The following is a 27,161-nucleotide window of genomic DNA, read 5'->3' on the forward strand; positions in this document are numbered from 1 at the left end:
GCTGGGCTAGGGAGATTTCATTGTTTTCAGTGCATGAGTGCATGATGGAGACTTACCTTTCATTTCACGTCCTAAAATGTTTTTACTTTTCTTGGATTCTATTTAGAATGCTAAAGTGAAGCTTCACCTTGCATACTTTTAGTAAATTTTACACACACACACACATATGTTTTTTTTTTGCATTCTATTGTTTTAGAATGCTAAAGTGAAGCTTTACCTTGCATAATTCTAATAAATTAGTTCTTTTTATTTCACCTTTCATTTCACAATTTCACATGGCTTTACATTTCTTGCATTTTATAGCTTTGTCCCTCATATTATTGGGTCCAAAACGTAAACCGGTAATTAATTTCTTTCGTAGATTCCCCTAGATGTTAATTGTTAACTCCAATATCTGCGTTGGACTCGATGCACGTACCAAGCCTGCATGGGACTCCTCCGACCTCTACTCGTTGTGCTTTGTCTCTGGCTCTTGCACCCTCCAACAGTCAGCCAGAAGGAAAAACCCTCCCCTGCAGCAAGCTTCTCACGACCTGCCGCAATGGCGCCCCTTCGCGCTTGACTTCCGACCCCTTTGCATCTTGATGCACTCGAACAAACTTTCCATGCACCACTATTCAAGACAACCTTGGCTCTCTCTGCTGCAGTCTCACGAAAGCCCTTGCTCCCAGTTTCCTCGCATACAGCCGTTGTCCATCACCTGCTTGTCCTGTCCTGCGCACACAACCGTTTCCCCACCGTGCGGACTGTATCCAGCATACCCTGCTTTGGATTTCCTACGCACCCTCCACAGCTTGCGCATTAGTCCCTACAGACACTTCTCCGACCTGCACACAACAGGAGCCCACCACGCCTGCAACCCGACTACCACCTGCCTCTCTCTCTCTCTCTCTCTCTCTCTCTCTCTCTCTCTCTCTCTCTCTCTCTTTCTCTTCCCACGCTTGCGCCGACATCGTCTACTCTTCTCTCGCCTGCCACCTCACGTTAAAAGTCGTGCTCTTCTCTCTCGCCTGCCACATGCCGTCCCTCTCTTTTCCTGTTCGATCAACAATTCCGCATCTCGCGAGATTCGCTTTAATGTGACCTGCTTGCAAGATTGGGACAACATACTAGCTTGATTCCAGCGTTAACGTTTGAGAAAGTCTCTTTTATTAAGCGGCTGTTGATCAAGTTTTCTCCTCACAAAGAAGAAAACCAGAAATACTAGCAATTTTTTGAGATTTGCAGAATTGTTGGATGACTTTCTCACATATTATATGGATTTTTCTTCCGTTTACCATGGTTTGCAGCTAGCTAGTCTCGATTTTCAATCGACTCAAGACTAGGCTGAGGCAATCCTTTCCCAAACACTGATACGAGTTTAATTCAACCTAACAATTTTATCACTTTCTTATTGTTTTTGAAATCCCTATTGAAAATTAGGTGTCAACTAGTCTAGCGTCCCCCCCCCACCCACCCACCCACCCACCCACCAAAAAAAGAACTCTCTCCTACGAGCTCATTTAAATAAGAGGATAGAATTACCTAACTTCATAATTGCACATTTACACATTTTGACAAGAACAATATTTGAAAGATTCCCTTTCCCACCCCCTGTCCCCTCGAGGATTCCCCCCATCTTCCTCCGTCCTCCCCTCCTGCGCCTGAGCTCCCCACCTCATGCTCCTCCCAACCCTACCTTCTCTAGCCTACCTTCAATCAACTTGCCATGAGAGAAGCATAATAGAGTTGCTACGTCGATTGCGCATGTGCCGTGCCCCCATAGCATGCAGACCTGACGCTACCCTCCCTTTGCATCTACCATGGGTGCCCCTCCCGAACACCTCTCACCTCCATGATGAAGGCCACAACAATGTCATGTCAAGGCCAATATGGCATGGGGCTACACACACACACACACACACACACACACACACACACACACACACACACACAGTTCTTTAAACAATTGATGAGGTGTCCCCGCTCTTCAATAGAGTCTCCTACGAGGATCTCCCATAATTCCCCTATTTTATTTCGATCATAGGCACATACACTTGATCCCCCCCCCCCCCCCCGGCGGCCCCCCCTCGTTTATAAGTGACACGGGGTGTCACTCATGGGATCAACGGCGGGGCTCATTAACGGCGAAGCAGGAGGGCTTTGGACCATTGGATGCACGCGCTAGGGGAGGGCAAGAACTTGTATGCGCGAACTTGTATGCGTGATAGGCGAGTTGGATAGAGCGTGGGAGTTTGTAGGGTGAGGTCGGGGGCTCGAGCAACGAGCGCTACGAAGGGGCCTTATATTTTTTAGGTCACGCACTCGAGATCGACGGTGGATCCAACTGGCACCGTTGATCCCTCGAGACGACCCCGTGTTCACGACGAGGCCCGCCCCCCCGCCCCCCCCCCCCCCCCCCCCCCCCCCCCCCCCCCCCCCCCCCACACCCCAACAAAAAAAAAAAACCTCAAACAAAAAAATCACCCTCTCTCCGTTGTGTGTGTGCACACGACCCACCTACGTGCTGAGACAAAAGCAAAGAAATGAATTGGAACCCTCAACGGCGCGTCTGAAAAGCGATCTGCTTTTCTTCTGTGAATTTGCCAGCTATGACGATCTCATCTCTGCGTTCGCTTGCTCTACACAATGATCTCTCTGCAGAATTCCTTCTCTTGTTACCATCAATGGCATCCTCACCTTAACACCGGCGTGTATACCCCAAAGTTTTAACAGCAATGGGCTGGAAGTACAATGCAGGCTTGCTACTCATTGGCACCGTTGTGCTCATTTGGGTCACATCTGCAGAAGTCACCCAGGTATTACTGCTTCAGAAGGCTATGCCTACACGCTATCATACACTATGCACACGGTCCTATTGTAATTTGAGAGAGAGAGAGAGAGAGAGAGAGAGAGAGAGAGAGAGAGAGAGAGAGAGAGAGAGAGAGAGAGATGGATGGACTAAGCAAGTCATTTTTTGCAGAGCATATTTACAGCCTATAGACATCCTTTTGTTCTCACATACCTAGGAGTCTCCCTTATGGTTATTTACCTACCTGTTGCCGCGGCAAAGGACTGGATATATGTGTGGGTGACTAGAAGATTTTCAACACGACAAAAATTAGCAGATAGTCCTCTAGAAATTATCAGCTTAAAGAATTCAGTTGTTCCAGTGTCTCCTTCAAAGGTAAATGGAGTTTCACTGAGAGGAACAGAGCTCGATTTACAACATTCCATATTCATCAATGGTAACACTGAGCATACTATTGAATTGGAGGCGGACAATTCTAAAGTTAGTAAGAAGTCAGTTGCTTTAACTCCAAGAGATCTTGCGAAGCACAGCTTTTATATAGCTCCTCTTTGGTTTTTTAATGAGGTAATGGTTCACTTTCTCTAGGTTAATTTCTTATACAATCATGGTGTTGTGCCTCGCTGTGAGGTAGCATAGCATCTTTTATCAGTTCATATTGTGGCTGCTTTTTCATGCTTAAGTGTAGGGCCCTGAGCTGTAATGTTACAAATGTCTAATTAGTAATGTGTAAGACCTGTTTAACAATGTCTATTTATTTGATTACAAGTTTGCTTTTTCAGTTTATGCACATTCATTTGTTCTTGGAACATGTTACGCTCACATTATTTCAACTTGTTTGTTCGGGTTATATTCACGTGCTTAGTAGACTCTCTGATAAATACATATAGCAGTGCACAAGGTAAGAGTGTGATGTAGTTTACTGATATTTCTAGAAGCCACATGCTACTGGTGTGGCTGCTCCCAACCAGCCAGTCAGGTTTCAATTAACCACTTTTTTTGTTGATAACAGTATCTATCCAATGCTGCCCTTGCTTACACTAGTGTTGCAAGTACAACAATTCTCTCATCAACGTCGGGTCTTTTTACGCTCTTTTTTGGAGCACTCCTCGGTCAAGATTCTTTAAATGTAAGCAAGATTGTAGCAGTTTTTGTTAGCATTACAGGTGTCTTTATGACAACACTCGGCAGCACATGGGCAGCAGATGAACCACAAGTTTCTTCAGCTCAGTACGTTTTTCCCATTCTAGCTCTCTTTAGTGTGCATCTCTTTGTTTATTGGGCTTTCAGCTAGGTACCTCTTAGTATCAATGAGGTTATCTTTTCTGGATATATGCAGAGCAATGGAACATTCTATAACAGGGGATATTTTGGGTTTGTTATCTGCAGTCTCGTATGGCCTCTTTACCGGTAAAAGTTCATGGACTATCAATGAAGTTTCTGGACCCTATTGGTAATCTTGACTTTCCTGAGTGGTTTGTTGGTGTAGTGCTGCTGAAAAAGTTTGCTGGAAAAGAAGGAGAAGGTGCAGATGTGCAGAAAGTGTTTGGCTACATAGGCCTTTTCACATTGGTGGCTCTTTGGTGGTTAGGTGAGGTTAGTTTGGTTACTTCATTCATTCATTCATTTTCGATTTGTTTTATAATTTATATGTCTATTCTTCTTATCATTATCGACATCTCCACCACCCATCATTTACTACCAGCGAGGCCACTGCCACACTGAAATTGACACATGCTTTTGAATAAGGCCTGGTTCAGACTGGAAAGGTGGAAGAAAAGGCGACTTCTCAGCTCTTCCAGGTGGAACACAGGGGAGCCAACACTTCTGCCGAACCATCATTCACACAAGGCGGAAGCAATTTGGGCTCCCTTCGCTTGCGTGGCAGCACCATAGGTTGGAGAAGACCCTGTCAGGGTGGAAGTCCTCACGGGCAGAGGGGGGGGAAGGGGGTCGGAAGAGCTACAGGGCAAGGTGGAAGAAAAAAAGCAATTTTCTTCCTTGACATGGCTGCCCCGTTAACCACTTCCACGGCCCTATGTGAACGGGGCAGGAAAAAGCGGGTAAGCTGATTGGCTCGCAGCTTACGGGAGCGACTTCCACCGCACACTGTGAACCCAGCCTAAGCCAGAAGGTTATTCCAACAAAAGCGATCTTTACCTTTATTTTATACCACTTTCATGAGAGAGATGTGTGAAACACTAGAGATGGAATCGGAGGGTATACAACTACGTTAAAGTGCCTAGACGTGCATGTCCCATGTACAGGCTCACAAGGGTGCCAAAACACTTCCTAGGCTACTTTAAACCCTAGAAGTAGGAATTACAGCTTGTCCACATTTACATAGGGCTAGATGTGTAGGTAACATCCCCCTCTTTTTATGGTGAGGTACTGGTACCGAGCTGCATGGCTTCCCCGTAATCTGGCAACAACTCCCTTAGGGTAATCTGTGAAGAAATCTTCGTCGACCCACATTGCCTCATGGGTTCCTTGATCCTTGAACTTCAAAAAGTATCGTTGTGCTTGTTTCTTTGAGCCATAGTGAAAATGATGGAGTAAAATTTGCTCAGGCTCCATGACCTCAGCCTCGTCTATGCTCTCGGGTATCTCCTCTTGAGAAATCTCCTTGAAACAACTTCCAAGCAACATGGAAAACGTTGTGCATTGACCATGAGTTAGGCAACCATAATTTCATAGAGACATCATTTATCTTTTTAATGATTGGAAATGGACCATACATCCTAAAAGATAACTTTTGTCAGGTGTAGCTAAATTGAAATGGTGAAGATCTAGACTTTACACTTCCACACATCTTTACAACTTTCTTTGTGTTAATGATTGCTACTTAGCATGAGAGATGGTTTTTTTAATTTCCATGAAGAGAGGGAATGAAGGTAGAGATGTGCACAGAGAGAGAGAGAGAGAGACCTCGTCCTCCTTGAATAGGACTGCCACTCCCCCCGAACCTCGTCCTCTGTGCTCTGATCGAGTCTCCTGTCTGCAAGTTGTCTCCTATCTGTATCTGCTCACATGGGCCATGGATTGCCCCGGGACCTGATGCGTCTCAAGAGTAGAAAATGGTGTCTCTCCTTGTGAAACTATCCTCAAAGGCCCCTACATCAAGGCGCAAAGATCCATTACATTTCCATGTAGCCACTCTGAGTGTGGTCCCACAAGTCTCGCACCGTCATGCAGGATGCTTCTCCAAAATAACCACTTGTCCATCTCTCTAGAAGGCCACTTTTCCCTTCTCTCGAGCTCTCGAGCTGTCATTATCTTGGCCATAACTTCTTTCATATGAGCAAGCTATGAGTTTGAGGTCATCTCCAAGGATTATGCGCGTTTTCTTTAGTATAGGATGCTTCTTCAAGAAGTCCTTCTTTGCCCCCATGCATGGGAAGCGCATGATTAGAGGTCTTTCTTTTGAAGTCTCCCCATTTCCTTGTGTCTTCTTCCCTACCCTCCATGCCTTTGTATGAGTAGCCTCACTACCCATCATGCAGAGAAGTTCTTTTACTTCCCCTTCTACATCCTCTCGGTCTTTTAGACCGGTTATTCGCGTGTGCAAAGCTCTAGTTTTCCTTCGCTGCTCTTCTTCTAGAGTCATGTTGATGATTGTAGGAGTGGGGATAGATGTGGTTTCTTTCCCTTTCCCTTTCTTAGCGACTTCCACCCAGTTCTCGGCCTCATCGGCCTTCTTCTGTGTCTTCATGGTTACATACACCCACGAAGACGTCTTTGCTCCATTCTGTTTCTCTTCCTCTTTGATCATCCGTACCTGTTCCTTGATGACCTTGATTTCCTCTATCATCGAGGGCTGGAAGTCACCTTCCTCTAGTCCATTGCTTGCTCTGTCAGCAAGTTCTCGCTTGAGGGTTGAGACCTCTTCTTTGAGTGCTTTTGTGAATCCGCCTTCAGTGCTTGTATCTCTATGTGCAGGTCCTCTTTCTCCTTCTTCCATTGCGTGCCTTCGTTGAGAAACATTTGAAGAAGGTTGGCCTCCTCCTTCCACCATCCTTCCCTCTCTACTTTCCATTCCTTCATCTCCCTTTCCACTTGTGTTATCCGCTTGTTTATAAGCATGAAGGTCGCCTTCACGGGACTTGCAAACTGGTGAAGCGCTCATGACCTCCATTGTAACGGCCCCAGTTACGCAGGCCCTCAATTCTGCTCGTGTTTAGTAACACTGCTGAGTACTGATGGGGTTCTGCTGCTCCAACCTGCATTGGCTAAACGCGATGGCGATTTGCTGTGCAAACTGTCCCAGATCTGCTGTAAATATACCCACCTTGTCGCGATCTGCTGTGCAAACTGTCCCAGGTCTGCCGCAAAGCCCCGTACACCACTCGCACTGTACAGCGTGTGCAACCTACTTCGCGCAGCACATGCTGCTTGCTCTGCGTGCACTTGATAAGCAGTAGCAGGGCTGTGCGATGGTGGGGGAGGGTTTGCGCAAACCAGCAGGGCTACGCGAACCAGCAAGTCTGCTGTTGTGTGCCGCCTCCTTCGACAACGCCCAACCCCCACATTGCACTGCTATAAGCTGCCCGCCTACGCGTACTGTTGTGTCTGCACCTGTGCATTGCTATGACTGCTGCTGTGTAGCTTGTTACGTCGTGTCTGCAGAGAGAGAGAGGGTGTACCTGCGTGACTTTCTCCCCCTGCGTTTCCACAGCCTTGCGCGTTCAACAGCCTCAGTAACCCCAGCCTTGCGCGTCTGACAGCCCGCCATGAGAGAGAGAGAGAGAGAGAGAGAGAGAGAGAGAGAGAGAGAGAGAGAGAGAGAGAGAGAGAGAGAGAGAGAGAGAGAGAGAGAGAGATTTAATTATCGTCCACGAAGGTCAGATATGACCCATGGGACCAAAACAAAAACATTACATCTGTGTTTTCGGGGTGGAGGCGTTAGATACATATCAGTTAGGGACTGAGGGTCCATTAGGGGTAAAGGAAAAGGAAAGGATACAAGACAAAAAACAAAACCTAGGGGGGGTCAGGTAGAGGGGGAGCTGGCTTGGGAGTTCGAAACTCTTGAATGATGGCTTTACCGCCACGGTAGACTGCCCATTTACCTTGTTTACGAGCTTCATGCATCTTTTTGAGCTGGCGTGCTTTGTGCTTGAGTTGGTTTGTAGTCAATTCCTCGACAATCCAAAGCTTTGTCCCTTTGAGGTGATATGATTGGCGCAGCAACCTTGTCCGTTCTTCTTTGTTCTTGAAAGTGAGGATGCACTGTCCAAGAGGCACATGCCTATGTGTGTCGTTGATCCAAGAGACAGTGTCGGGCTCAATGTTGATTGGTTGAAGAATGTTGTTGAGCTTGACGATGGATTCTTCGAGGGAATCCTCCTCGGTGCACCATGGTGAGGAGAGTCCTCCAATCCTAATTTTTAGGGCAAGGGATTCTTGTATCCGGCATTCTTGTAAGGCTGCTTGTATGTCGTTCTCAATCTTCTTATGTGATGCCTCATTGGCTTCTTTCTGAGTTGTCTTGACAGTCTCGATGAGAAAAGCTTCAACTTCGAGTTTCTTTGCGAGCAAAGTTTCACTCTCCGTTGCTTTTGTATCCTCGAGCTTACACAAACGTTTTTTCAGCTCGGCATTCTCCAAAGCAAGTTCTTGGATCTGAATCTCTAGGGCCGTGATCCGTGCATCTTGGCGAGCGGCGAGATCTTTCCTGGGCGCAACTGCCACAGCAAGAAAACTCTTGCGTGTGTCAGAGGTCGGTGTATTGAAAGAAGTCATGATTGAGAAATCTTCGATCTGTTGTGCAAGAGCCTTTGTCTGTGGCTAATTACTGTCGCCGAAGCAATCAAATGTTTACTCTCGAAGAGCAAACAAATGCTTACTGTCGAAGACCAAACAAAATTGAATGGTCAGTGTAGAGAGCAAACAAACGCTCACTGTCAAACAAATGCTCACTCAACAAATGTTCACTGTCAAAGCTTTGTACTTCTTGAGGTCGGCTCCAGTGCTTACTGTCACACGAACCGGAACCAACTCACTGTTGACAGAGCTCTGTATTTGAAGAAAACTTGCTTTGTCAGGTTTCTCGACTGTCGGGCAGGCCGAGGCAGGAACCAGAGTCAACTCATTGTCGACAGAGTTCTGTACTTGACAATACTTGCTTTATACTTCTTGAGATCTGCAGGCGGCAGGTTTCTCGACTGTTGGGCAGAGCCCGAAACCAGAGCTAGCGTACCTTGGCAGCCCGACCCAGGCGCACCTTGGCAGCCTGAACCAGACCCGGCTTGGACTGTCACAGCAGGTCGTGATGGGCAGGTCGCAGTAGAGCAGAAAAATGCTAACGGGCTGTTTGTATGGGCAGAGCTTGGGCGTAACGCCCCCCACAGGGCCGCCCTCGCCCAAGGGGGACTCGCAAGGGTTAGCTTAGGGTTCGCGCAGAGAGAGAGAGAGAGAGAGAGAGAGAGAGAGAGAGAGAGAGAGAGAGAGAGAGAGAGAGAGAGACCAATGGGGTGCCAACCAACCCTCTCAAGGGCCCCCCACACCGTTGCTGATGTGGTATTTGCTTTTGATTGCGTAAATGGAATGTACACATGCAATACTGTAGCGCGGATAATGCGTCGTGCTCTCTACAGTGTGGGTGCCCCTCAGTGCAATGTGCGTGACAATCTCACTCAAACAAATGGAAACTCTCTCAAACAGAATGAAATACAGAAACAATGGATAACAACAGAGACACAATAGTGGACCAGAACATGTGGACTCGACTAGCTCAAAGAACCATGTACAGACTCTGGTGTGGCAGCACACTCAGCTCCAGCCCAGGACTCACAAGTACAAATGGGGGTGTCGAGGCTCAGATGTGCAAGGATGGTGGAGCAGTGCTCAGTGTAAGACTCGCTTTAGACAACTACGTACAAGACAATCCAACTGGCCCAAAACGACTACTCATATGTACAACCATAAAGAGCCACCAACGGCTCATAAATGTCTAGTCAGCTAAGTCTATCTCCAAACTAAGTGGTGGTGGTGACCTGGCCACGATGTCCACTAGACCAGCGTAGGTACCCTGCCATGTGTCACTCCCAGCCCAAAGGGTCCGTCTAGTGTGAACCAGACCAACTGTAGCTAACTGTCCAACTGTCTGCCTGTCCTGTGAAGTGACACTGTAGCCCTGCTACAGGTTGCCCGCCACAAGACCGCTCATCGTCTCGGTGAGAGGAAGAGTGAAACTGTGAAAGAAAACTACTAGTATGTACAATGGTGAGCTCCTGAATCTGTCATCCAAGAGATAGAGTGGTGGCCACTGCTGCCTCCGAAGTATCAGCCTCTGGAGGTGGAGCCATCAAATCGATTGTGGGACCTTGCTGTATGTGAGCTCTCCTGTCAGTAAGTGTGTTTCCTGAGAAATGACCAGCCACCTGCTGCCTATGGTAGCACCTGTCCTGTAGTGTACTGAGGACGTCGAGTAACACAGCCATGGCGATGTGCTCCAGCAACTCCATCACAACAAGTCATATTTTGCATCTGAGGCAATGGTGAAGACTGAAACCCCTGAGGAGGAGGATACTGTTGTTGTTGTTGATTGTAGTACTGAACGAGAACTGGAGTCTGTGAGTAAAGTCCCATAAATTGCTGAGAAGGACCTGTTGCTGCATGCTGCACTGGTGTACCTGCTCCAGTCCACCCATATCCCATACCCGTCATCGTAGGTTGCGTTGCCCTATTTTCATGTAACAACAATTCTCTTAATCCTTGTAGTTGATTCTGAAGGTCACTAATCACTTGAGACTTTAACTTCAGGGCTTGTTGGAGTGCGAAAATAGTGGCATCCCTATCAGCAATGGCGCTCTCAGCAACCTTCAAAGCTCCCTCCATAGCTGCGTAAGTAGCTGCGTGACGCTGGTGTGTGGCCGCTAAACGCTCTGCTAACTGTATGCAAGGAACGTCGAACTGGTTGCTTCACTCGAAGCTGTTGGCTTTCCGAAACTGGCAGGGATACCAAAGATTCTACTGTGTCCTTCACTACCTTTGCTCTCTTTTTCTTTGGCTTTTCAGATAGATCCATTGTTTGTTCAATATCTTTCCCTTTTCCCTTAGAGCTTTTACGCCGCATCGCCGAATCCACATCCATAGGACTAACAGGTATATTAATGACCCAGGCCAGCATCGGAGCTGCGAAGCATTGAAAGCTAGATTGCACAGATTGCACCTGAGCTCTGAATCTTTTTGCCCGCGACTGTAAAGAGGTAAATAAAATTTGATGAAAGCCACACGGGATGGTGTGGATGAGGCAGTATAGGCCTTCGCAGTGCGAGAATATAGTAGGCACGTCACATTTGCCCTTGCCCTTGCCCTTGCTGACTTTAGGATCTCTGACCAAAAAATAATACTTGAAAATGGCACAGAGCTTTTTATTCCTTGCATAATCAGCATGACTCGTACTAAGTAGCTCTTTGCATGCCTCGATTGTCGCATCTTTCGAAAGTTGTGAATAGGTTCTCGTAGCTGGTTTGACTGCCGGAAAGGTTGTCATCCCCAAAACGTTACCAATTCGTGTAGCAGTCAGTGGGTGTCCTCTGACTTTTGGAAAAAACTTGAGGAGTGCATGCACCATATCCATGGGAATATCTGAAGGTAGATCGGTGTCTGCTAATGCTGACAGACCTAGCTTGTGTAGCTGGTCTTTTGATAAGACTTCTCTAAGAGACGGATGAGGCTGCTGCAGATGGAAGTTCAGTGTGAACTTGGTTTGGGTCTTGGCATAAGGAGGCCGAGGAATTTGATGACTCAATACCTGCATGATGGCTTTCCTCTTCTTTTGGTTCTTTACAGCTTCTTCTTCTTCATCATCCTCCTCCTCTTCCTCTTTGCTAGAAGATTCTGAGTCGAAGCAGAGCTTGAGTCGGACGCCTTGTAATTTTCATCACTGTGATCAGTGGAAGAAACATCGGTGAGGCCATGGCTGGAGGTATCCACATCCTCTTCCTCTGCAAAACTTTGGGATGTCTCAGTTGGCCTCTCTGGAGAGAGAGCTTTCTTCTTCCTTCCTTGTTTGCTTGTACTAGCCATCGTAAAGCTAGCTCCCTGGCTTGGCCAATGTGCAGTGTGCAGGGTGAACTCTGGAACGCCCAGATTCAGAGATGAGAGATGTAGCGCTATAGTTGAAGTATACTATTTCCCAAAAGCTGTACCTGGAAAAGCTTATTACTTGGAAAAGCTTGATTAAGCAAGAGGCGAGTAGTAGCCTGTACTTTCAAAAAGCGATGGATGCAGCTGACGATGCTTTCAACAAAGCGCTGGATACAGGCGGACGATGCAGGAAGAGGAGTTTGGGTGAGGGGACTAGTGAGGACGAGGGATTTGGGTAGGGTAAGGGCGAGGGAAGTAAGGTGGGGGTTGGGTTGGGGTAGGGGCGAGGGGTGCAAGGAGGAGGGTAGGGGCGAGGGTAGAGATTGGATAGGGGCGAGTGAAGAGGGAGGGTAGGGATGAGGGTAGAAAGGGAGGGGGTAGGGGCGAGGGGGGTGAGGGTGGGTTGGGGCGAGGGGGTGAGGGTGGATAGGGCATAGTAACAGGGAATGGCCATTTTCAGGTCTTCGTTCCCCGTTCCCATTCCAAGTTCCCGTCTCGAATCCCCGTTCCGTGTTTCAAACGTGAGTACCCGTAATAGGGAATGGCATTTTGTTCCGCGTTCCCGTTCCATGTTCCCGTTCCGGTTTCCCGTTCCTGGTAACTATGGGATAGGGGCGAGGGGGTTGAGGGTGGGTAGGGGCGAGGGGGGTGGTTAGAGGGTAGGGGCGAGAGGGGGTGGGGTAGGGTAGGGGCGAGGGGTTGAGGGTGGGTAGGGGCGAGGGGGGTGGTTAGAGGGTAGGGGCGAGGGGTGTTAGGTAGGGTAGAGGCGAGGGAAGTAAGGGGAGGGTAGGGTCGAGAATTTAAGGGGAGGGGGTTAGGGTAAGTTAGAGTCGAGGGGGTGAGGGAGAGTAGGGCGAGAGGTTGGGTAGAGGGATAGGGTCCAGGGAGAGAGTAAAGGTTGCGCAGATAACCGAGAAGAGAAGGATGCAATGGTCAGATGCAAGGAGAAAAGTGTAGGTTCTTAAGCAACCAAGCAAGTTTTGGAGTCAAAAGTCCAGAACTCTAATGGCCGATTCCTGCAACTAGTATTGCTAGTGGGACCAAAAGATTTTTGACATACTCCACCATATTCTTCACATAGAGAGTTTTGCATTGTGAGCCTCATCAAGTCCAAGTCCTTGATTACATGTTATCCCTGTCTCAATCGCCATCTAAGCAATTACACTTGTTCAATCTGAACAAAACCACGACTTTTGGAGACTCTCGAACTGGAAAGATCTTAGCACTTAACAACAATTAACACTGAGGATAGAAACGATTAGAGGAGGAGTGATTGGACTGTAGAAGTTCACGACAGTACCCAATTACCAAGACTTAGTGGAGAAAAGATATCTTAGAGGAAAGGCGGAAACTTACAGACACAGCAGAAACTGAGACAGTAACAGAACACCCGTTCTGATGGAAAGATAGTGGGGTGGAGAGAGATGGGACCTAGAACCTACATATGGCGGAATAGTTTGTGGAATAGTTGCACACTTTACTCAGAGGAGTAATAGCATTTGATCCGGGAGCCATTTACCAGTGGCAAAGGAACGCCTTCCAAAGTGACTAACTGGACAGCCCCCTGTGGCAAAATTTCCTCTACTCTGAAGGGCCTTGCCAAGCTGGAACCAGCTTCTTTGCTTTTTTCAAATATTTTGCCTGACAGAGTAGCACTAGTGTGCCTTGCGTTATTTTCGGCTTTCTGAGGTGGCGATCATGCCACGCTTTGCGACGAAGTTGCTCCGCTTGCAGAGCATGTGAAGCTAAACGGCGGCTTTCATCCAATAAGGTGAGACGGGATATAGAAGCAGATTCCATGCCCCAACTTACACGCAGATTGCCCACCCTAGGGGATCCGGAGTTGAACTCAAATGGAGCTATGGCTTCCAAGCCGAAAGCGAGTTAAAAGGCGTGTGATTCGTTGTTGCTTTGAAAGATGTGCGGTATGCCCAAAGAGTGCCGTGCACAGCCTGAGCCCACGATGTTGGATGGAGATGACATGCTTTCCGCAGGTTGGCGATCAGAACCTTGTTGGTGCTCTCGGCCTGCCCATTGGCTCTAGGGTAATAAGAGCACGACTTGTGATGAAAAATCTTGTAATTGGCCAGCAAAGTTGAGATCATGTCATTGACAAAATGACTGTCCCTATCACTGGTGATCTCTAAGGGACATCCAAATTTGCATAAAATATTTTCATATAAAAATTTGGCTACTGTATTGCCAGTGCAATCTACTGTCGCCAGTACCTCTGCCCACTTTGTTGCATAGTCTGTAGCCACTAGCAGATATTTGCGATTACTTGGTTGAGCCGGGGGATATATTGGACCTACAAAGTCCAAGCCCCATCTCTCAAAAGGTAGCCACGCCATCGAGACCTGCAGAGGACGGTTGGATTGCTTACTTGGCTTCGGCCCACAGCGCTGGCACACATCACAACCCTTAGAATATGCTATTGCATCCTTAAAAACGTAGGGCCACCATAGACCACTCTGTAGAATCTTCTGGGCGGTGATGTGACCAGGGTAATGGCCACTAGTGGGACCATTGTGGGCATCCTCCAGAATATGCTCCACCTCATGAGGCGAGACACAACGCTTCAGAACACCATCTGGTCCCGATTTGTAGAGCTGGCCGCCAATTAGAGTGAAAGGCTTGGACTTCAACAGCAATCTCCTCTTCTGCAGTGGAGATGCCTTCTCTGGGTACAACCCAGTAGATAGAAAATGTAAGACCTCACCATACCATTCCGGTGTTGTATCTATTTTAAAAAGACTGCTATCTGGAAAGTCATCCGCAATCCCTATAGCTTCTTCACCTGTGTGAATGCGAGAGAGGTGGTCAGCCATTACATGATGCTTACCAGGACGGAGCACCACTTCAAAATCAAACTCTTGGAATAGGAGGAGCCATCGCCATACTCGACCTGCGACCTGTGGCTTATTAAGCAGATAGCGCAAGGCATGGTGATCAGTAATAATTGTGAAGTGGACCCCTAGCAAATAGTGACGAAATTTTTGTAGAGCATACACTATAGCCAAACCTTCCCTCTCTGTGGTGCTATAGTTGCGCTCTGCTTTGGTGAGCAGGCGACTTGCATAATGTACAGGGCGATCCAAGTTGAACTCTTTGCTAGGCTGAGTCAGCACAGCACCCACAGCTAGCAGACTGGCATCTGTATGCACATGAAAAGGTAGGGCCCAATCCGGGGCAACTACAATAGGCGCTTCAGTGAGGCGTTTTTTGAGTATGCAAATGCTTCAGCCTCGGGTGTTGACCACTGGAAGGGAACAGCAGCACTGGTGAGCTGGGTCAATGGTTGAGCCACCTGTGCATACATACGTATAAGCCTGCGATGATAGCCGGTGTGGCCCACAAAGCTTTGAACACCTTTGGGATTTATGGGAGGAGGTAACTTTAAGATGGCCACTGTCTTCTCTGGGTCTGGTGCTAAACCTTGAGCAGACACCACATGGCCCAACAGTGTGCCCTCGGTGACCAAAAAATGACACTTGTTCGGATTGAGCTTCAAACGTGCCTCTCTGCACCTGAGGAAGAGTGCAGAGAGCTGAGCAAGATGCTCCTTTAGATTTTCTACTGGGGTCGAACATTGAGCTTCCGAGAAGGTGGAAAAGTCGTCCATGAATATGCGAAGGTGATCAGTAAGCAGTAAGCAGAGGACAAAAGATGAGATATACTATGCGATTTAAAGAAGGCGGTGCATTTTTAAGCCCAAAAGACATTCTAGTGTAGATGAAAATACCCCAGGGAGTCACAAAAGCTGTTTTGACTTGGTCGTCAAGATGTATTCTTAACTGATTGTAGCCGCTGAACCCGTCCATAAAACTATACAGTACATGGCCAGCGACATCTTCGAGGACTCTCTCAGTGGAAGGGGTCGGAAATCCATTCGGGATTGTGACCTTATTCAGAGCCCGGTAGTCGACGCAAACTCGAATTTTGTTGGACTGCTTCTTTGGGGCAATAACCATAGGGGACAACCATTCTGAGTGCTCTACTGGTACAATAATACCTGCTTCTTGCATTTTATCCAACTCGATTTTGACTGCTTCTGCATACTTGGGATTCAGTTTGTAAGCCCGTCCTCTGACCGGCTTAGCCCCCTTAACCAGAGGAATTGTGTGGACTCCTAGCTCTGCTGGGATTCCTTCCAAATCGTGGTAAGACCAGGCAAACACATCCTTGAAAGAGCGCATGAAAGAGATTACCAGGTCGAGTAGAGCGGGGTGATCCCATAACCAAGCGGCTAACAAGATGGGCTGATGGTTGTCAGGGCCGCCTAGGTTGACCTCTCTGACTGGGTCAGGCGGTGCCGTGGGCGAGGTTGCGTCAGGGAGAGAAGACCCTGCCGCCTCTCTGAGCTTCTGGACATTATGAGCTGGCGTCTGATCAATGTTGAAATCAGCATACTCTTCCTGCAACCATCCTGATGGAAGCTCTGCGAATGGTAAATCCTCAGATACCTCAAAGTGCTCCGGCATGGGTGGAGAGTCAGATTGAGTAGAGGCTAAGGAAGGAGCTGGGGTGTTGGCCAACTCTTGCAAGGGAGACTTTTTCCCCCTTCTATGGTGGGTTATAGGCTCACCCAGCCCGACGGTTTCCACCAAGGGACCCTCTGAAGGATGGTCACCAGAGACCGGTCCACTTGGTTCTGGCGCATTTGGCTGACTGGGATTACTGGCTTCAGGTGTAGCTTCAGGAGGAGATGGTGAATCTGTTGGCAAAGGTTGAAGAGAGACCACATAGCATGGCATCGAAGAGGTAGCTTCTAACCACTATAGTAACTCTTCATCGGACCCATCAGGAGGGACCGGCTGCTCCAAGTCAGGGTTGGACTCTACTGACAAAGAGCTATGCTGAACGACCGGATCCATATCTCCTTGGAGACGAATTTGTTGCATTGGAGAGCCAGGAGTATGTATCCACATGGCGTCGTTTCCCCAGTCGTGAAGTGCTTTCGTATGTCGCAACCATGGCCTACCAATCAGCAAGGGATAACCTCCCTCTACCTGGGGAAGATTAACTACCACAAAATCCAATTTAAAAGTGAAATCTTGTACCTTCAGAGGCACCTTGTCGACTATGCCCACTGGGTAGACTGTTCTCTGATCAGCCAATGTAACAGTGAAAGGAGCAGGTCGGGTAGGCTTTAGACCTAAGGCCATCATAGTGAATTCGGGCATCAAATTGATTCCAGATCCACCATCAAGGATGACACCGGATAGCTGGTGCCCAAAAATAGATACAGTGAGACGAGGATTTTTATAATCGGTGAGGGGAGCAGTTGGATAGGAAATCAAATAAGACTCTGAGGGCTGTACAGGGAGGTGCCCGCCACTAGGCCCAGCCCCCGGGTAGAGAGACTGAATGACTGACAGGGTGTCACTTCTAAGTGTTGCGTCGAGCCTTAGCATGTCGTATAGTGACACCTGCTGAAAAGTATTTTTCAAGATGGCTTTTGCTGTGGGCTTGTCGCCTTCGAACTGGGCTCCCTTTGGGACCTCAATCTGTTCCAAGTCAGCCACTGCTTCCAAGAAGGCTCCATCAATGTCAGATAACAGGGAAGTTGGTTTGCTCTGAGCAATTTTGAAGGACTCGTCCTTTGGGTCAGGTAGACCAGATTGAGGAAGTGGGAACTGGCGAGGTGGACCTGTGGGCAGACTGAGACCAAGAGCTGCTCTTTGTGCCCGAGTAAGGACACCAGCAGGCTCCTCCACTTGCAGTGGCTTAACCACATGAGTAGTAGGTGATGGTTGAGGCACGGTGTTCACAGTAATCAAATTTATCTTCGGGAAGGTGAAATCTTGCTGGTTCTGAGTCAAGCCTGAAGACGTGGATGCCCTTTGCGTGGGACAATCCTTACTGTAGTGATCCTTTGAATCAGGGCAATGACGACAAGGAGGGGACCCCTCAGGTAAAGGACACTTGCTCTGATAATGCCCATATTCTCCGCATCTGTAGCAGAGTATGGGCCGATTGGAAGGACGAAACGGGGGACGAGGTGGTTGCTGCATGGAGTTGGAGGCTGAAGTGTAGAAGCTCTGAGGGGTTGAGGTGGCAGTAGCATTATAAAAACTTTGAGTCGGGAAAGTACTTGACATACCTTGGACAGCAGGGGTATTGAGCAAAGGTGGCATGTAGTTGGGATTGCCGTAGTGGGAAACCATGTTGGATGCTGGTGCTAACCCCTGTTGGAGAGTAGGACCAAGACTTTGCTGTATTTTGTGCAATCCCTTTATATAGTAGCAATCCTTATCTTCATGACCCAATTTTTCGTAGAAGTGACAATAAGAGCGAAGGGGACAGTCTTGTGGAGGGTGTCCTGGAGAGCGGCATGAACTACACCATACCATAGCCTTAGTCTCCTGTTGAGACCGGAGCTCTTATAACTCTCTTTTAAGTTGATCATAAGCCTCTTGATGTGGAGGCTTCTCTTGTCTGAGAGAGAAGGATCTCTCTTCTTGAAGGGCCCGATGTAACTCTAGGGCTTCCAGTTCCCTTTGTAAAGAAGTCAAGGGGTCTGATGGACTGTCCACGAGTACAGGGGCAGTATCTAACTAAGGAGAGTCAGTGAACTGCCTTCTTGCTCCCTCTATTCTAGTAGCAGTAGCAACAAAGTCCCCCAGACTGGCTTCAGGACGGAGACTTTCTCTGAGCTTTTGTTGAGAAGTCTTAGGCAGAGCCTTCTCTACCCACTTCTTCACCATGAATTCCCTTGGTTGCTGAGGCAGCTTGGCGACTAGGGACTTTGTTCTGGTCATGAGCTCTGCAAATGTCTTCTTGGGCTGGAGCAACAGGTTGGCCAACTCATCTAGAATCTTCTCTTGATAATACCCTGGCCGTAAAGCTTCACAGAACTGCTGTCTTAACATGGTCCAAGTAGTAAAGTGGTTTTCAGCAAACTGACTGTACCATTTATCTGCAAGACCATCCAAGGTGGACGGAAAGAGCACCAGGTATGCGTCTTCTCTGTTGAGACCACGACCTCTGCAAAGAGAGACAAACCTCCGAGCATGGTCGTCTGCATCTTCTATGGAGAGACCTTTAAAGGTAGGGAACTTGATGTTCACCTTTGCCAGAACACTTGTGAGCTCCTCCATGGCCTCTTGCTCCTGAGTCTGTTATTCACTAGCTTGCTGTAACAAAATGGGGGAGAGCCTTACCGGAGAAGGTGACCTGGAGGATGTAGAACCGGTCGAAGGAATAGAGGTAGCCGTATGAGTAGGTATGAGTGATGGGGTTAATATGCTTCTACTGGACACCAAGGGTTGACACCGTCTGTGGTAGTACTTCAGAGGACTCAGTAGTGCACTTTGACGCTCCAATGACCTCCTTGTATGTGTCATGTAGTAACCGCCAACCCCACCAAGCTTTGGGCAAGAAGACCTTCACTTGGGCAAGACAACCTTCACTTGGCTGAACATTGGTCTAGACTCTACTAGACCAGGGCGAGTGACTAGACCAACTGGCCTGGACTAGGACGAGGAAGGACTAGACCAGGGACGAGAAGGACTAGACCAGGACGAGGACTGGGTGGACCAGGGCGAGAGAGGACCAGACCAACAAGGCGGGAGACTAGACTAGCTAGATTAAGCTGCCAAGGGTGAAACTGGACCAGACCAACAGGCTGCACAGGCGAAGCGAAGAAACCAGCTACTCAACAGAGTGAGACTTCAGTTGAGGTCCCACCGTGATCGCCAAAATGAGAGCACCTGTAGCGCGGATAATGTGTTGTGCTCTCTACAATGTGGGTGCCCCTCAGTGCAATGTGCGTGACAATCTCACTCAAACAAATGGAAACTCTCTCAAACAGAATGAAACACAGAAACAATGGATAACAACAACAAAGACACAACAGTGGACGAGAACATGTGGACTCGACTAGCTCAAAGAACCATGTACAGACTCTGGCGTGGCAGCACTCAGCTCCAGCCCAGGACTCACAGGTACAAATGGGGGTGTCGAGGCTCAAATGTGCAAGGATGGTGGAGCTCAGTGTAAGACTCGCTCTAGACGACTACGTACAAGACAATCCAACTGGCCCAAAACGACTACTCATATGTACAACCATAAAGAGCCACCAACGGCTCATGAATGTCTAGTTAGCTAAGTCTATCTACAAACTGAGTGGTGGTGGTGACCTGGCCACGATGTCCACTAGACCAGCGTAGGTACCCTGCCACATGTCACTCCCAGCCCAAAGGGTCCGTCCAGTGTGAACCAGACCAACTGTAGCTAACTGTCCAACTGTTTGCCTGTCCTATGAAGTGACACTGTAGCCCTGCTACAAATACCTCAATGCAGACTCTACTAACTCGATGGGAATGTTGCCGCGGGAACTCTTCAAGTTGAAGCACATCCGGGGCCTATTTGATGCACCTTTGGATCCGTCTCGATTGATGGCCATTAAGGGGTAGATCTGGGGCTGATTTGCACTCGTGTTGTGAAAGGAAACGAGGGCTGAAAGCCGGCTGCAAAAACGCAGATCTGGTTAATAAAACGCAAACGATCTGTGGCACAAAGCAGGTCTGAAAACACAGATCTTGATGATGCCGACGATGGGTAGCGTTGGGAGCACTCAATGCGGCGAGGGAATGGCCGAGAAGAGGCTCAATGGGTTGTCGAAGTACTGGTCTGCAACGGAGAGGCTAGCGTTGGTAGATCCGGGCCGGTTCAGGCGAGGGAAAGGGCTAAAAAATCTGAAAACGCTGGGCTGATCTGTCGCTAAGTGATGGCCCTGTGTTTGATGTCACAAAGTGAAGACGTGGCCTACCCAACTGGACGAGAAATGGCCAAGATGAGGAGAAATTGAACCCAGAAGAACAAAATAAGTTTGAACCCAGAAAGTGCAGCCGAGAGGCCTAAAAGGGGTTAGGAATTACAAACCTAACCCCTAGTGACCTGATGACTTATGGAGCACTGACCGAGGGGCTAAAACCCTAAAAACCGAAAGCTTGAACTTTGAGGGTGACTTCCGTAAATCGCATTGGCATGACACGTGGCAGACTGTACTGAATCCCGTGATTTGCGATGCCTGTGCCACATGGCAGGTTGTATGGATTTTCGCGTTCGGCACTGGTTGTTGACATGGCAGTTTTTGTGACGGCTTTTGAGAGCAGGAGCTTTTGGGCGAAAGTGCTTTTGGATTGGAAGCTTTTAGGCTCTGCTTTTTGGCACCCCATGTAACTTTATAAGGACCCTTGGGCCATAGTAACAGGGAATGGCCATTTTTATGGTATAGGCTGAAATTGCCGGACACTTGGAAGATTCATAATGCGTTTCACGTGAGTCTTCTAAGATCCTTTGTGGGTGATGTGCCAGAAGATATGCCACAGGAAGATCAACCAGAAGTTGAGGAACTTGATGAGATCTTAGTACCTGAGCAAATTTTGGCACATAAAAAAAGAAAAGTTAAGGGACAAGTTGCAAGACGCTACTTGGTGAAGTTCAAGAACTATCCACCTATGGATGCAAAGTGGATAGAAGAGCATGAACTCTCAGAGTCACCAAATGTATTGCAGCTCTACCTTGAGGCCTTTGAGTTATAGCCTACGTATGTCCCAACCCAACGTGTTCAAAGGAGGGGTAATGATGGAGCTAGCACATCAAATTTACATACGGATTCAGTGCAATAGAAGTGTGCATCGCTCTTCAAGTGTTAAAGGTATTATGACAAAAGTATGAAGGTCTCATTAAGTCATTTGTATCTGTGTGTTATGACCTTTCTTGCGGGTACACGCGATGATAAAAGCGTGCTGACACCACAAGATCATCAATGGCATGTATATATTGCATGCAATCGAGGACGTTTGTGATTTCAAGAGGGGGGTATGTCACGAGGACGTGGGAACTGCTAATTACTGCCACGAGGATGTGTGGAGTGCTAACCTTAGTTGTTGGTTTCTTTCCAATGATTTTTGTTCAATTTTTGGGACCCTCCTTTTTGAAGTTGCAAATGGCCGGACATTGTATGGCCAGTGTAAAACGGCCAACGGCCGAGAGTTTCACCCGCACACGGGAGTTGGTCGGGCCGATCGGCATTGGAATCCGAGCGAATTGCTATTTTGGGCCATGAAATCTGTCCGCGTCATTAGCTCCGGAATGACAAGAGGAACATTTTATTATTCTGCCGCTAAGTCAACTGAGCAACCGGTTGAGATATTTTTAGACCGGAAGATACAAAACGGGAAAACCATGCATGAGTGCCATTCGGCACATTTTTGGGCACTTTCCGGCTTGAGAGAGAGAGAGAGGCGTTGAAATAAAACGTGGGGCTGTATTTTTAGCCGTATGGTGGATTGTTGCAGGTACAAAAGCTACTGTGTGCTTGCCTACCCTCTATGTACAGTGAAGTGCAAGAACTGAAGCCTTGCACAACATTAACTGCTCTCTCTCTCCCCCCCTCCGTGCAGTTATGTGATGCCCCACAAGAGGGCTTTTCATTTGACCTATGTACAGCTGTGTGGTCATATGCTTTTGTGCCGAGGCAAGAGCCTCTTTGAGCAAAAACAAGAGTAGCTAACTGCTACTCCAAAAGCAAGCACCGGTGAGGGTAATAACCTCCCCGTACAGGTGCATTTTCAGCACTGGTTAAGTGCTGTTTTTGGACCATTTTTCAGCCATATGGATGCCAGAAGAATTGGGAACAGTGCCCTGCTGTTAGAGGACAGTAATGGAGGTGTTTAGGGCTGAAAACAAGTGAAAAACCAGTAATTACAGAGAGCTGTAATTACTGTTTTTGAGCTGAAAACAGAGGGTTTATGCCATTGGAAGTAAGTCCTAACATGGGGGTTTGTTCAAAGCAAGTTTTGGGGCCGTTATACTAGATTCGGGTGAAAGCCAAAGTCTACCGCCCTATGGGCCAGTTTCAGTGATGTGTTAAACACCATAACCTTGGCTTTACCAAGGTTGATAGACAATCCACTATCCTCTGCAAACACATGTAAGGCATCCAATTGGCATTGCATTCTGTCTGGGGGATAATCAGCATATAACAAAAGTGGGATCCATGTCCTTGCTAGCTGTGCTCCTCTATACCCTAGTCTCGTAATGTAATTAGAGGCCTCATCTACATACATACCAAACAAAGTAGGGGATAGCGGGTATCCCTGCTTCACTCCAATAGTGGAGTGAACCAGGGTAGAAATCCCCTTGGGAGTGCGCACTTGCCCTGCAACTGATCTGTATAAAGCCATAATCCCTCAAATGAGCTCTGTGGGTACCCCCATGACCTGCAGTCACCGCATAAGTCTAGCTCTGGGTACTGTATCAAAAGCTTTGCAAAAGTCCACAAAGCTACAATATATCCATTTCCCATGTGAGCTGCCCTCCTCAATAATGGCTCGTAGAGTGAGGATGTGATCAAGAGTAGAGAAACCTCTCCTGAAGCCTGTCTGTCCTGTTGCTGGTATACCCACTGCTACTCGAGAATGGATGCGTATAATGTGTGACCGATCATAATAGTACGGTAGTTCCCAGGCTCCATAGGGTCTCCTGCCTTTAGGATAGGCACGATAGTAGACAAACTCCAAGTCTCAAACTGGCCCTCACACATTGCACGGTTGAACATCATAGCTAGAAGCTCTGCAAGCATATCTCTGGCATGAATAAGATGCTCGGCACGATACTAGACAAACTCCAAGTCTCAGACTAGCCCTCACACAGTGCACTGTTGAACATCATAGCTAGAAGCTCTGCAAGCATATCTCTGGCATGAATAAAATGCTCGTCATAAGCTCTCCATGTTTCATCCTGTCAATGGCTTTCCTTAACCATCTCCACTGTAAAGAAAACATATGAATGTGGGCATGGCTCCAGTGGATCCGGTAAAGGTGCTGTCCCGAGACTGTATATAGGGATGCTGCATATCGGCCCCACACCTCCGGAGAAGTAATAGCTAGAGCGGGAGAGGATTCATGAAAAAGCCGTTAAGCCTTAACCAAATCTTGACTCAAAAATAGTTGGTATAACTCTTGCTCAAGGCTAGCCAGAAAGGCACTCTTCTTCCGATGTACTAAACGTTGGAAGGAAATACGCGAATGTCTATGAGTGTTGACTTTTAGAGAGACCTCTCTCTGTAGCCGGGCTCTCAAATCTCTGCATTCTCATCATACCAAAATTCTAGGGCATAATTCCAGAACGGCATCTCTGCTCGGGCTGTCTATGTGGATAAGCCTCCCTAGCCGCATCCCGTAGAGTCTCTTTCAGAATATGGGTGAGCTCGACTTGGATCCTCTGTGCATAGGCGTTTATAGATTCCATCCATGTAAACAGAGTCGGTCTTCGAAGTGAAAGTAAATCTTGTAGAACGGTGGACCTTCTGCTCGTGTCCTCTAAGCTGTAGTGAACTCGAAGGAGATGTCCAGTGTCAAAAGGGCATGGTCCATTGCTACCCAATGGGCCGGGGTCCAACTATGAAGTCCTCAATATGGGAAAAAAAGCTCGGCGTGGCCATAATATAATCCACTGTGATAGAAGTAAACCTGGCGGCTGCTGGGAATCTCTGTAAGCCATTCAGTATGGCTGACCCATGTGCGCTAGCGGCCCATATCAAGCAAGTATCTCCATACTCTGTACATTCTATATCCTGTGAGCGTCTGTCCAGCTATGTCTATGGTGTCCAACTCTCTCAACATCTCCTCCGAGGTATCATAGAAGACTGTCTGATGGTTGCCCGTTCGGGCATTGAAATCCCCCAGGAGAATGATGTCCCCATGCCTAGAGAACTCCCATATGTCATCATCAAGTACAGAGAAAGGAGACTCTCCTCTAGGGGACGCATAGGTTGATGTACTGTAGCATATGGCAATATAGAGACATCTGCTTGTGTCTGCCTTCAATCTCACCCACATGTACCTAGCATGATCGTCTCTTCGAACAATATGAACAAGCGACTGCAAATCTTCCCTAAAAAGAACTGCAAACCAAACCCCCCCGGATCCTCTACTCCCATGCTCAGATCTCGCAAATATATATGTATTATATATATATGTATATATGTGTGTGTATATATCTATCTATATATATATATATATATATATATATATATATAGAGAGAGAGAGAGAGAGAGAGAGAGAGAGAGAGAGAGAGAGAGAGAGAGAGAGAGAGAGAGATTGCCGATTGCAGAGTTTTCCAACGTGGCTGCCCTTGTGTGTTGGGCACAAGCCAGAAAATTTTTTCTCCACGCGTTTGCAAGTGTTCGTATAGCCTTCACAGATTTTCTTAACGCTAGGGACTCCCTTCACTATGCATTGATTTTTTTAAAGGTGCCCCCCTCTTTTAAAATGTGACCTGGAACTTTTTCAAAAAAGTCTGAAACATTTTAAAAGCTCACTTGCAGAGACTGTTAAAACTTACAGAGTCTACTCTCAATCCTCTATCATCGAGGACTCTTGTTTGTGTGTGTGCCTATGCTAGCATAGTTCCCCATCCTTTACATGGGCACATCCTCTCATGGGGGTGATCCTTCATGTTTTCCTTCTCGCAAATGTTGCGTGCCTTTATATTGAATCTGACCGTGATGAGTACCATAAGCATAGTTGAGGGAGACGAGAAAACTGGAAGAGAAATGAAAAGGGAAGCACAAACGGAAAAATTTGGAGTTATTGGAGAGTTTCCAGTAAATATAGGGAATGAGTTGGGAACAAAATTGGAAAGGAGACATGCAAAAGAAGTCGAGATTCTGGTAGTTTTGAGTCACTATGTCCAGCAGTATACACGCACCGGCATGCTTCTTCAATATAATGCATGTTTGTTTGAAGTCACCAAGATAAGTATGTAAGTGAGCTAATTCCTTGGCTTTTAAGTCTAAGAATTTTTTGTAAGGATTCTGGGGTATTCCATAACTGGAGCTTTATCTCTCATCTATCCTTGTTGGTTAAAAATTACAGTTTTGGTTTGGCATTTTCTCACAAGACTTGTAAACTGTCTTTAATGGAACAGTATGGCCGCTAACTGCCTTGCATCTGGAGCCCACATTTAGTGTACCCACTTCTCTTAAGATAGATGAAGTCCTGATTGCTAATGGATTTGTGGGGAGTTTTCTCTCCGACTATTTCTGGTAAGCATAAGCAGGTGTACTTCTATCGTTTTATGTACGGCACACCGCATTTTCCAGCTGTTTGTGAGTATTTGTGTTGCACAAGCAGGGCTTTGTCTGTTGTGTGGACAACTCCTCTCGTTGCTACACTGGGCATGTCCTTAACGATACCACTGGCTATGGTAGCTGATATGTTTATTCATGGGAGGTATTTTTCGGCAATTTATGTGCTTGGTTCAGTGCAGGTAATACCACTCTGGCATGGGTTACTTATACGACTTTCCCTGATTTTTGAGGAGTTTTTGACTCTCTTGTGGATGCTTATCCTTTTTGTACACAGGTATTTACTGGATTTATGATTGCCAACCTGTCGGAACATATCACTCAAAAACTCGGCGTATAACATTGTACACGACCAATCAATTCGCATGCTCAAACATTAACAGATCTATTTTTCCTGATTTTTTCAATTTTTGTAATATACTAGTGTACTTCTAACAGCCCAGTGAAGACATAACCACAAGAGTGTACATCTTCTCGGCATTTGTAATGATGTTGACTGTAAATGTTTTGGAATCGAAGGTTATCAGCATTCTTGAAGAAAAAACATCCATTCATAGGAACCTTCTGAGGTATCTGATCAAGCAGCGTCTCTCTCTCTCTCTCTCTCTCTCTCTCTCTCTCTCTCTCTCTCTCTCTCTCTGCGCCCTTGTATACTGTACACATATCCATATCCATACAGTCTTTGACAATGTTACATTGCAGACTAGAATCTCTTTTGTTGAATCTTATAATATCCGAATGACATAGACATGTACACGGTCGTCTCATAGGTCAGCTCTATTTGGCCCCTATGATCTCAACTCTCTCTCTCTCTCTCTCTCTCTCTCTCTCTCTCTCTCTCTCTCTCTCATGTGTTTGTTCTTAAGGAAAAGATCTAATGCTATAATCACTTGACAAATTACTTGCTGGTGTCCCCAAAGCATGGTAGCCCGTGGCTCAAATATACAACCATAAAAATGGGGAGTACAAATGTGGACATTGTAGACATGAGGAGGTCTACGTTTGGCTATGTTTTCATGTTTGTTGAAGGAGCTTATCTCTTGGAGATCATGTTTTCAAGATCGCATGCCCTCTTCCACCACAAAGATTATGTGGCAATGTCAGAGGCAAGCAAGAACGGTTTATGGTTAGCATGTTTAATGGAAGATCAAGGCAAAGTAACACTATTTTTTCATGAA

The 27,161-nt window shown here is 47.2% G+C and overlaps 1 protein-coding gene across 1 annotated transcript; it reads left to right on the top strand.

Moving 5' to 3' along the window:
* Positions 1–2,516: 2,516 nt before the first annotated feature.
* Positions 2,517–26,535, top strand: LOC147435909 (thiamine-repressible mitochondrial transport protein THI74-like). Its single transcript, XM_086488817.1, has 8 exons — positions 2,517–2,798; positions 2,963–3,355; positions 3,801–4,018; positions 4,128–4,198; positions 4,278–4,379; positions 25,824–25,941; positions 26,030–26,165; positions 26,261–26,535. Exons 1-8 carry the CDS (start codon positions 2,718–2,720, stop codon positions 26,321–26,323), a joined length of 1,182 nt encoding a protein of 393 aa, XP_086344943.1. The 5' UTR covers positions 2,517–2,717; the 3' UTR covers positions 26,324–26,535.
* Positions 26,536–27,161: the final 626 nt, after the last annotated feature.

This window comes from Adiantum capillus-veneris, chromosome 18, assembly GCF_014529385.1.
Source record: "Adiantum capillus-veneris isolate H3 chromosome 18, ASM1452938v2, whole genome shotgun sequence".
Classification (NCBI taxonomy): Eukaryota; Viridiplantae; Streptophyta; class Polypodiopsida; order Polypodiales; family Pteridaceae; genus Adiantum; species Adiantum capillus-veneris.

Bases quoted from the DNA above. Each gene is read 5' to 3' on its own strand.
- LOC147435909 (XM_086488817.1), top strand. From the start codon at position 2,718: ATGGGCTGGAAGTACAATGCAGGCTTGCTACTCATTGGCACCGTTGTG. The intron at 4,199-4,277 runs GTAAAAGTTCAT...TTGTTGGTGTAG, and splicing joins CTCGTATGGCCTCTTTACCG to TGCTGCTGAAAAAGTTTGCT. The intron at 25,942-26,029 runs GTAAGCATAAGC...TTGCACAAGCAG, and splicing joins TTTCTCTCCGACTATTTCTG to GGCTTTGTCTGTTGTGTGGA.